Source organism: Dipteris shenzhenensis, chromosome 4 (genome assembly GCF_047967505.1).
Source record: "Dipteris shenzhenensis isolate YYH24624 ecotype China chromosome 4, Dip_SZ_1.0, whole genome shotgun sequence".
NCBI classification, from domain to species: domain Eukaryota; kingdom Viridiplantae; phylum Streptophyta; class Polypodiopsida; order Gleicheniales; family Dipteridaceae; genus Dipteris; species Dipteris shenzhenensis.
This window is the reverse complement of record NC_141599.1, coordinates 17,812,571-17,824,079: the sequence shown is the minus strand read 5'-3', so window position 1 is coordinate 17,824,079 and position 11,509 is coordinate 17,812,571. Positions and strand designations below refer to the sequence as shown.

The following is an 11,509-nucleotide window of genomic DNA, read 5'->3' as shown; positions in this document are numbered from 1 at the left end:
TTGAGATTTATTTAGCCATTGCAGCAAAGAAAAGGATCTACCAACAATTGAATCAAAGTGTGTAAAATTGATTAATAAATTTACAAACACTTTGTAAAGATACTCCTTGGATTAGAGGAATAGATGAATTGGCCAAATGTGTGAGAGAAAAAAAGGACCCTTATAAAATGGCCAATAGGTCTTCAAAGGAGCAACTCAATGTTATAGTTGACCAAGGAAAGGAGCACCTTAGAAACCTTAGTCAACAATAATGCCACGTGTCATCACATAAGAAGTTTGGAATCTTAGGAAGATGAATGTTTTAAGAATACGAGAGATGCCTTTTATGGAATCTTAGGAAGATGAATCAAGCTTCTAAGAATATGAGAGATGTCATAAAAGGCATCGCACAAAAGCTTGTGAGACCTTGTTGTCATATGATTAGCGAAAAATGTGCATAAAGTTGCATAAAGAGCCCTTCTAAAAATGACCAAGAGAGAGTAGCTTTTGATGAATAGTTGGTGGAAGAGCATCGTGATAGATCAAAGAATTGACAAGACCAATGCAAGATTGCCTCTCATGGAAAGTTCCAATGAAGGAAAAAGAACTAGAGACCCAAATCTAGTCTTAAATAGTGCACTCAACTGTCTACAAAAAAATATTGCACCATATATGTATATGCCCTCGGCAAAAAGAGGAAAAATTAAACAAGTATCTTTAGTATGTTCTTATGTTCTTAAGTTGGGAAACATCTAAGGTAGCTTTAATTCTGAAGGAGTTGCAAGATTGAGAACAATAAAAATAGAAGAGATCCTTGGCACTTGGTAGAACTAAAATAAATTGAAAACAGGCAATAGTGTTTCTTGAAATATGAATTGTGTATTCTAGGAGATTGTGAATGTGCATGGATCGATCCCTTCAAGAACTTGTCTTACTAGAGGATGGGTGTGTTTTAGTTGATTACTATTTTCTAGAATTAGCATCTATTTATCCCGTTACACTTGATTCCCCTTTAAGTGCTACCAACAAACAAGAGAGCATGACTACTTTTGGGCATTGTCATCACACACACACACACACACATGTATACTTTCCCAACTATGAGTTATTCTTTTATGTATCCCCCATGAAATCTCTCATTTACACTCTCTTTTTAGCCACCCCCCACACCAAGCCTACTAATCCTCCCATTCCTTCTCTAATCCCTTCTCAACCCATGCACTCATTTGCTCCTTAGTGACTAGTGACTTAAACTGCACTTGTGACTTTCAACTTTTATTTTTTTCTTAAAAAAAAAAGCTAAATATAATTGTTTATATTCCTATGTAAAGTGATAACAAGCCGGGGAAAACATGCATTACCTATCTACCCATATGTAACTATGATGTTCTAACACCTAGTTTGTTTGGATGGCGGCAGGTAAATGGACCTTGACCTCAAAACCTGGATTGCTTGAGGATTCGACATGTTTTTTCAATATTGTGTTTGTCAAACTCAATATTATTGCCAACTAGCTAAATAACAAGAGGCAGGACTCTCTTGCATGAGAATCTGTTCCTACTCTTATGATAATTGCTTCATGCTCACGGACTATGTGAGAGGGATTGCCATAAAATGCCAATGCCCAACGTGTTCCCACCCATGTTCCACCCTAGCTACCATAGACCAAAGCAAGCCTTGCACCGCCCGGCTCGAGATGGGGTTTTGGGCTCTCCAACAGGCCATTACAGAGCTTGGCTCTTGACAATCTGTTTTGGCCAATGAAATGGTTGTTGTGTCAGATAGCAGGCTTAACTCTTGATAATTTCCTGAGTTTGTAGGCATGAGGTGCTCTCAAGGTCATGGGTACATTGGCAATCTTTGGCTTTGCATGGGCAAGCATTTTTGCTTGCCAGGGTAGCTTTAAGTGGGAACACGCTCTTAGAGGTCGTTCCCATGCCTGGCAAAAAGAGGCGAATCTGCCACAAAATGACATCGCCCAACTTGTTCACGCACGTTGCCCCTATAAGCCCGGTGCCAAACTTTGGCAAATGCATGCCGCAATGGAGATGAAAAATAAGTGTCTCCACCGAGGCATATCGGGGCTTGGCTTCCATAAGGGCATGTCCCGGAGTATTCAAAGGAGCTGATTCATTCTCCCTATTTTTGGACCCACCTCGATTTTCACGGAGTGAGGCAACGGGAAATATAGAGCGAGTGCAGAGGGTGCCCCAAGGCACCCCCCTGAGGCCGGAGATGCCCACTCCGCAATTTCAGGTCCATTTTGGGCTCAAAAATGCTGCGTCTCAGACCGAGTCTATGGCAACCTGTGCCAAACGGAGCTTGCATTAAATGTGACGCTCCTACTGGATGATCAACATATCTTGCTCCGCCATGGGGCCTAGAGAAACGGAGGGAAGATTTTACGATCTTCCAAAAAGCTAGTTCTACCGGTTTATGGGGACCGGATCTACGCCTGTAAGATTTCTCTTTTCGAGCTGTTGATGATGATTCTCTCCCATTCTTGCCCGTTCATCTAGCCTATGGGTAGACAGCAACGTCCCACTCCCAGTTGTAGCAGGCAACCTGGCACAAGAAGTGGCTCGTGGGAACGGCTACCACTTGAGGCTCCCCTGAAGGCAAATTTGCTGAGTGTTGGGAGCGTGGGAACGACCTCCTAGTGGGCTGCATTTGAGTTCGTGAGGCCAAGGCGAAAACTTGAGCAAGGTGGGAATTCACGGTATTTTTCCTACACGCTACAATACTACATTTTGGAAATTGGCAACGAGTAAATTTGCGCTCTTACAATTGCTGGGCTTGCTGCGGTAACGACTGTAGCACATATCATTTTGAGCAAATTTTGCGCATTGATGAGCACATCGTGGGAAGGAACTTCAACAAAAAATGGGCAAGCTCAAACTGGGAGGGCTCGTAACTCGTTGACCGTTTGATCTTACAAAAGCATCCTCCAGCAGCCAGCTTGGATGTCTGACTTAGAAATTTACAATCGAAGCTGGAACACCTCATCTTTGATTCTAGTAAAACGCGAGTGCGGTGCGACATACTTGACGTGTGCTGATCTGAGCGATCTCTAGCTGTCGCCACAGAAGCTATCGAAGAGAGAGAGAGAGAGAGAGAGAGGTAGACGCTGGTAATTTTTATTAGTTCGTCAGCATGTCTAATTTGAGCGTGTTGCAGGTGTTGTGCAATGTGCTATCATCTTCTGCACATTGTGTGGTGCGTCAACCAAGCAAACAGCCTTAACTGGGGAAGGGAGCATCTCCTTCTACTCCATCGATTCACATCTCAAGACGCACGCCCATGTGCATGCACGTTAAACCAAAAAAAAAAGTAATCCAACGCATCTCCCCCCCCCCCTCGTTACAGTTTGCCTGCACTTTTGCAACCTTCGCATCACCCTTCGCTTCATGTTGCTACCTCGCTGCAAGTGCCTCCTGCACTTCACCTGCGGCTTCTCATTCATTTGCGTTGGAGTCCTTCAGCAATTGCCTATTCGCCTCCCCGCAGATGGACGCACCCCGCCCTTCTGCCGTGGATCCAGAGACGGCTGCCCAACTCCTGGATAAGAACACGTTTAGCCAAACGTACCCCAGTACTGCAGCTAATCATGATTCGCTAGACAACGTTCTCTTCGAACCGGATAGTGAGGAGCAAAAACTTGTGGACTCCAACGTTCACAGTACCGTTGTCTCGACGAAAGAGGAAAGCGAACCCGAAAAGAAGCGACGATGGACGCCGGATGACCTGCTACAACCCATCAGATGGTTCCACATGCTGTGTAGGGAGCTAAATGCCAGCTTTGTTTTTGGAGTTATAGTGACGTATGGAGTGAGCCAAGGTTTGGGAGAGGCGTTGTATAAGGTTGCAGGAAGCTACTACTGGAAAGACGACCAGAAACTGCAGCCATCGGTTGCCCAACTGTACGAGAGCATTATCCATAGTGTTTGGGACTGGAAGCCTGTCTGGGGCCTCCTCACAGACTTAGTTCCAGTCGCTGGATATCGGCGGCGTCCCTATTTCATATTATCAGGTGTGTATACCAGTCTATACATAGCCCACAATAATTATTTGTCGTCCAACAATTAATGCTTTCGCATGTGTTCATCCACGTTAGTCCTTATCAGTTATTCTTCAGAGAAATTTTAATTCTATCATGATATGAAAATGAGGGCAATGGAAAAGCTGTTATGTTCTTTAAGTTGACCAAACTATGGATGTGCTAACTGTCCTTATGACATCAATGAACCTGCTACATTTTCTCACACTAGCTGAGAAGGGAAGGTCTAGAAATCGATGTGGACTAATCGGTGACTACCCAAAGCACATAAAGGAGATGATGTGTATCCGGTATGTTCCATTTCACTGCGCACATGCAAGTATCTGCAAGTCAATGCGCAAAGTTCCCAAATATCACAAGCTGATTGGGCTGTTGAGACTTACTCGATCAGCTACAAAGACGAAGCCAAATTAAGTATGCAGGATAAGACTTCATGATTTCCGTGAAGGTTCCGACACATGACAATATATGTACCACGAACAAGGAGTTCAGCCTATAGGAAATGTTAAGTATGATTATTGCTACACGAAGCCTACATTGTATAGGTTGTTTCTGTGTAAAATCAATTTGAGCTGCCTGCACATTGGACAATAGATTGGAAGCCGCAAGCTCCAGTTAAGGCTAGGATGTGAAGTGCTTCATCAGCGAGTTTCTTGTGGACTGTTGTCAAAGAGCTACCTGAGTCTACTAATACTAAAACTGAAGAATTTCGGAACTGAGCGCTGACCGTAGAATGCATTTGATGGCTTGAGAGATTTCAGAAGAACTGAGAACGTAACTCTCTTAGCGTCCCCAGCTGATCTTTCCCGAGACAAGGAAGTGGCAGCTCCCAGTGGACAATTGTGAATTCTGTTGGGTAATTGGCCCTTGAGACGAAAGAAATTGACGACAAAATTTATTGACATGACCATATTTATCACAGAAAAAGCATCAAAGGTCTCCTTGAGGGTCACGATATAGTAACTTAGTTTTATCTGAGTATGATTTTCGAAACGATTGTTTAGAATACACATGATCATTATGAACATGAAAAATGTCCCCTTTGGCTCCAACGCCAAACGAAGGAATGTAAGTCAAATCACATTGCTAAGCCGAAATGCTCTTGCATACAAAGCTAGACAGCAGAATGAAGAACCTGATTGAAAATCATATGAATAGCATATGGAGACCAATATGCTAGAATCTGATTATAACACCAGAAACAATCTCAACATGAGCTCATCGCTCGACTAACATGTCTATATCTTGACGACAATCTCAACCACTACAGCTACACTGGTATTAAACTATCATCACACCTGACAAACACACTACGACATTGTGTGACTGTCGAGTCTTGCACACTGCTAGACAGAAACGCACAGGTCAGCAAGCTTTGGATTACCCTAAGGGAATGAAGAGCAGGCTCGAATATGGGCATGCGGGCAGGCCTGGGCCAGTGGCAGCCTGCCATGTGGCCAGGCAGGGCCAGCCAAATTCTAGAAGTGAGCCCCAGAGAGGGGATTTATAGGCTGCTGCAAAAAGTCAGCTGGTTAGTCTGTAAAAGTTGGCCAGGAGGAAGCTGCTGGTTCGGTTTATTTGGTAGGGCCTTGTGCCCTATAAAAGGGGGCATATGGGCCCCCATTCATCATCACTTGGAGCAGCCCTCAGGACAGCAGCCAAGAGCAACAAAGGGGCAGCCTTGGGCCTACATTCAGGAGTAGAAGGTGACCCTAAAGAAGCTGCGGACTAAGCTAGAGTGGCAGCCCACCTAGGCTGGTATCCAAACAATAAGGTGGAAGATATCCTTTGGATAGAGAGTCTACATATGCTTAGTGATGCATGCCGGCTCAGAAATCTAGAGGTGCCAGGCATATAGGAGGACATTTTGGTATTGTATTGTGTCCGACAGACGGAAATATATAAGTCTTGCTTCAATATTTGTCTTTGAGCACAGTCTATTTGTTGGCTAGCACGCACATGAATGGTTGTGAAGTGCACACATGTTGATGAAGCTTGATTCCATTGTGAAACACTTCCGCATGTCATTCCTAGGTCCATCTATCAGTTTTCCTCTGCAAGATACCCTCTGTAGGGATTTCATTTTCTAACATGGTATTGGATCCCTGAGGAAGTTCTCGAGAAGTGGAGCTTGAAGGCGAGGAACTTGCTGAAGGACGACCTTGATTCGTTGCTTGGAGGAATAAGCTTCAGTGTTTGAAGGATTGTAGCCAGGCAGGAGGCTTAGGTTCAGGTAGGCAATTGAAGATTGTACCCAGGTGGGAGGCTCAGGTTCAGACAAGTGTACGGCACTCTAAACTCTTTACCTCTTTCATGTCATTATCATGGCCAATAGATACCAGATCCCAAATTTGGTGAGACAGGCAAGCTTGACGGGACCGATTACCCATTGTGGAAAATAAAGGTTCGGAGCCACTTGGTGTTGAGGGAGTCGCGGGGGATTGCGATGGGGACGAAGCTGATATCTCAGGCCCCCTTGACTACTCTAGCCACATCAACCTCGGTAGCGGTGCTGACGCCAGCAAACACTATATTAGTGAGAGCATGGCAGATCTGGGATGCGGAAGCCTTGGCTATCATTGTGGGTACGGTGCTGCCTCATATTCCGATGCCGAATACTTCTTTCGAGGCCTGGAAAACATTGAGGGATATGTATGAGCTCGACAATGAGGGAAGAATCTTGGACCTCAAGTACGGCATGAGGATGGATGAAGGGGAATCGATGCAGAAACACATCACCAAGCTGAAGGTGGTGCAGGATCACCTGGCGGCAATTGGTCAAAGGACGAGCTGAACCAAGATGGAAGGCTCTTGTTAGGAATGCTCCCTCGGAGCTACAGTAGTTTTGTGACTCAGGGGATCTATAGGCTGCCGCAAAAAGTCAGCTGGTTGGTCTGTAAAAGTCGGCCAGCAAGAAGCTGCGGGGTCGGTTTATTTGTCAGGGCCTTGTTCCCTATAAAAGGGGGCATTTGGGGCCCCATTCATCATCACTTGGAGCAGCCCTCAAGACAGTAGACAGGAGCAGTAAAGGGGCAGCGTTGGGCTATTCAAGAGGAGAAGGTGACCCAGAAGAAGCTGCAGACTGCTGAGCTAGAGTGGCAGCCCACCTAGAATTGTATCCAGACAATAAGGTGGAAGAGATCCTTTGGACAAAGAGTCTACATATGCTTAGTGGAGCACGCAGGCTCAGAGATCTAGAGGTGCCAGGCATATACTAGGAGGGCATTTTGTTATTGTATTGTGTCCAGTTTTGGACAGACAGAAATATATAATTGTTCTATACTTGTCTTTGAGCACAGTCTATTTGCTGGCTTGCACACACAAAATGGTTGTGAAGTACACACATGTTGATGGAGCTTGATTCCATAGTGAAACACTTCCGCATGCAATTCCTGGGCCCATCTATCAGTCTTCCACTGCAGGATACCCTCTGTAGGGATTTCATTTTCTAACTCAAGTATCATGGGACCTTTCAAACAAATCTCCCCAGCAAGCCAAATGTCTCCCCCTTAGAGACACCTTGGTGATGCTCCAATACAAGAGTTACCAGCATACACCATGCTGCCTATTGACATACCAAACTGTTATTCCCAACCTGATAACCAAGATACCAGAAATCGGTTTGATGCTCTAATCGTCTCTCCACATTAGAGGAGCAGATGATGATGAAAGGAAGACATCAGATTTGTGCCAATAATGCAATTGCCAACTGCAACACAATATTGTTCAAAAAGATAGTGGAGTCTCAATCAAGATCGACCTCCAATCGAGGCACTAGATTTCTGCCTTCTACATATAGTGTAGTATTATTCACGCTAAGGGTTCAAGAGCTCATGCTCCTACAAAATCAAGAGATGCAGGCCTCAGTTCTGCACATGTTTGTGATAGCTTGAAGCCTTTGTGACGAAGGGGCATCCCTGGCAGACCAACCCTGAGAGGGGAAATGCCATCACCCATGCGACCAAGGGGGGAGGCCTAGACAAAACAGGGGAGGAAGGAGCTGAAAACAGGGGGAAGAGGGCCAAAGGTTAGGGGGGTTACAGACAGCCTGAGTGGGATCTTGGGGGAAGTAATCTGCATAGGGAAAGCAGCTGAGTGCATGGTTGAGGCAGACACCTGGGGGGCGGGGGGGGGGATGCGTGCCATGATTGCACAATTGCAAGAGGAGGGGCGTCTGCTTTAGCCATCTTGCAAACTGCCCCTGCCAGGAACAACCAAGGGACAGAGAGAGATGTGCACGCCGCAGGGGGGGGAGGAAGGAAGGGATGATTGCATGCAGAGGGCAGTAAAGCAGAAAGGGAGAGCAGAGGAGGCTGCTGACGGGGATCCCCAAGTATTAATTTGCACTCTGACTTTCAGATTTAATCTCTATCTACCTCTGTCGTTAGGAATAGGAAATAAATTCACAGCTCAGGAATTACTCAAACGTTTTTCTTGCTTAACACTTTGATTACACTTTCTTCCATTAAATATAAGAGTTATACAAGTTCCTTTAGTCAAAACACGCATAAAAGATATGTGCATTGTGACATTGTGAATGAAGGACTAACTCTAGTATTGAACCATGCCTTGAAGATTAAAAACTCCAAGGGAGATACATGAAATGTATCATGCTCTTTTCAAAATTTGGATCATGAATGACGTATCACGTCACCATCTGTGAATGTGTGAACCTAGGTGTGATGCTGGCTGAAGCACGAGCAAATCATGAATTGAATTTCGAGGGAGGAAATCACACAACCTTCAGAAGTGATTTTTTGAACCAGAACGGAATGGCTAGCTAGCGTAAGTGAAACAAGCACGAAATGACTTCAGACATTGTATGTTAGAGATATGCTCACCTGTCTCTCCTTTTGGTTTAGTAGAACATAAACTTGCTCAAGTGCACCTTGAATGTTTCTCTTTCCTCTGTTGTTGAAAATGCTATGGTGCCCAAGACTCTTTTTCTCAACATCTAATTCAAAGCACTTGGATGCAGGACTCTTATCTTTCATCTCTGTTTTGGTGCTGGTGGTACACTCTACAGTGCCTGCTGTCAGTGCAGTTGTATTGATTTTCCTATATACATTGGGGGTAACCATAGCGGATGTCACGATTGATGCTGAAATTACAATGCAAAGCCGTGCAAAACCAAATCTGGCAGCAGATATCCAAAGTTTGTGTTCAATGAGTGAAGCCACGGGGGGTCTCGTGGGTTTCTCCATGATTGGATTTATCGTGCATGTTTTAGGGCCAAAGGTATATTTTCGCCTTCTTGTCATGCATATCTTCCAATGAGAAAAGCATGTTGAATTAGTTATGTGGAATTATTTTCTGAATAGGACACGAGTAAAAACCTCTTGCTTTCTCATAGGGGCAACGGATGTGAAAACTTTGCAAAGCTTCTTGTACTTCAGGCATTATACTAACAATAATGTCCAACGGCACTCACGTTGGATGCTTTGCGTGCAGAATGCATTGGGCACGCTGGCTGCGAGTGGAGCACTATTTCTGCTTCTCGGATTTGTTCTGCACGAATTCAGACTCTTTCAGCAGCCATTGCAAAGCTATCAGGTATTAAACATACGTCAATCTTTGATTGAGCTTACCCCGTGCAAGACAGAGCATAAATGTAAAAAATACACAAACAGGTCTTTGAGACACAGAGCGGTTTGATGAAAGCATTTCCGTATATATTTACAGGTGGGAAAGAGACTCCAAAAAACCTGTAGAAATATATGGACGACAATCACCTGTCCTCAAGTGTGGAAGCCTACGTTGTATATGTTCATCTCGTGGGCTACTTCGCCATCAATTGCAGAAGGGAAGTTCTACTGGTACACAGATCAACGACGGGGGTTAGGATTCTCCCAGGTTAGTCCTGTTTAAGAATGATGATCACAGCTACAACTAGACGTACATCCTAATCTAATCTTTTATGCTTCATGTGCTTGTTTTACAGGAGTTTGTGGGTATGTCTTTCGCTGTTGGTTCTGTCGGAGCATTCTTGGGAACCGTAGCCTACCAGACTCTGTTAAAGAATTGTTCTTTCCGCAAGATTTTGCTTTGGGCTCAAGTTCTCGTTTTCTTTGGTGGTATGGTAGACTTGTTTCTGGTACTGCGATGGAACTTGAGACTGCATGTACCCGACTCGTTCTTCTTTCTATTCGATGAGATCCTCTTTCAATCGATTGGTCGCATTAAATGGATACCACAACTAGTTCTCTGTGCCAAGCTGTGCCCCGCGGGCATTGAGGGGACATTTTTCGCTCTTCTGATGGCGATAGACAACGTGGGTCGTCTGATTGCAGCGTGGAGTGGAGCGATTCTACAGCATAGTCTAGGAATTACTCGCGATGATTACCACAATCTGTGGCTGGCAGCACTGATCCGAAACATAATGAGACTGCTGCCGCTGGGAGTGTTGTTTTTGGTACCAGATACAGATGCTACGTTACAAGTGATTCCACCGGAGCTGATTGCTTTAGGAGAGGAGGAGGAGGAGGATGAGGTAGAACTAGTGGAGAAGGCTCCAACAAGTGAAACAAGCATGGGATAGAACGTGTATGATTGTCATCAATAGGTGACATCAATTGCCCATTTGGAAGAGCTCATCTCAAGGCCCTTTGAATTGCCCATTTGGAATAGCAAGACTCATCTCATGCCAAGCAACAAACTATTCGAAATGAGAACACTCTCTCCTTGTGTCTTTACAACACAACAACCCATTGCACACCCGATTCAAAGACAAGTATCTACAGCTACACCAACCAATTCCAGGAGAAGAGTATAGTCTGAACAAGCCACTAAATGGGCAGGTACCTCCTACCTTCCAAATGTCAACAACCCCCCCTTCTCTGCATCGGAAGATCCAATAAAGAGGCATGAAAAATTGAGGAAAATGCATACGCGTCCAAAAGTTGAGATAGTCAACATGTGACATAGCACTGGCCCACCAAGCGTTTGATATTGGATATTTATGTTTTTCACCAGGCTATTTTTTTTTCCCTAGCCCACCAATGCCTTTGGTAAGGATATTTATGTTTTTCACTTAGCTAAATTTTTTGTCTAATTTTTTTTGAAAAAATTATACCCCCCTCTATGGTTATCCATGCGATGCATTTACATTTGGAAAAACTTCAAAAAATCAATTAAGCGCAACCCCTTGAACCTGCAAAAGGTTAGAGGTGCATTGTAACAACCCCTTTATCCTAGAGCTTCACAAGAGGCAACGAAGGTATGGCCACCACTCTTATAGTCTTATTTCTTGAAGGCCATAAATTGATTTTCTTCTCTATACCTTGTAACAAGCCCATGGCATTACTTCCATGTATAGTGGTACAGTGGGATGCAAAGCATGATTTCTGTAGTGCATTGGGCTAATACGAGGCAGTAACCTTGAATATAAAAGTGATCTCCATGAAATGTAGTTGGAGATTCATAAGATGATTAACCTTTTTTAGAATTTAGTGTGGAAATTTACAAAGGAGAATC

General features: G+C 44.3%; 1 protein-coding gene across 1 annotated transcript; it reads left to right on the top strand.

Annotated features, from left to right (window-relative positions):
- The first annotated feature begins 3,486 nt into the window (after positions 1–3,486).
- On the top strand, positions 3,487–10,613 carry LOC147902538 (putative folate-biopterin transporter 3). The gene is made up of 5 exons (XM_087373889.1): positions 3,487–4,009; positions 9,015–9,274; positions 9,488–9,589; positions 9,719–9,889; positions 9,978–10,613. Exons 1-5 carry the CDS (start codon positions 3,487–3,489, stop codon positions 10,572–10,574), a joined length of 1,653 nt encoding a protein of 550 aa, XP_087230015.1. The 3' UTR covers positions 10,575–10,613.
- The last annotated feature ends 896 nt before the right edge of the window (positions 10,614–11,509 follow it).

Excerpts from the sequence above, each read along its gene's own strand:
- LOC147902538 (XM_087373889.1), top strand. The coding sequence starts at position 3,487 with ATGGACGCACCCCGCCCTTCTGCCGTGGATCCAGAGACGGCTGCCCAA. Across the intron at positions 9,275-9,487 it reads TGCATGTTTTAGGGCCAAAG|AATGCATTGGGCACGCTGGC; the intron begins GTATATTTTCGC and ends CTTTGCGTGCAG. Across the intron at positions 9,890-9,977 it reads GGGGGTTAGGATTCTCCCAG|GAGTTTGTGGGTATGTCTTT; the intron begins GTTAGTCCTGTT and ends CTTGTTTTACAG.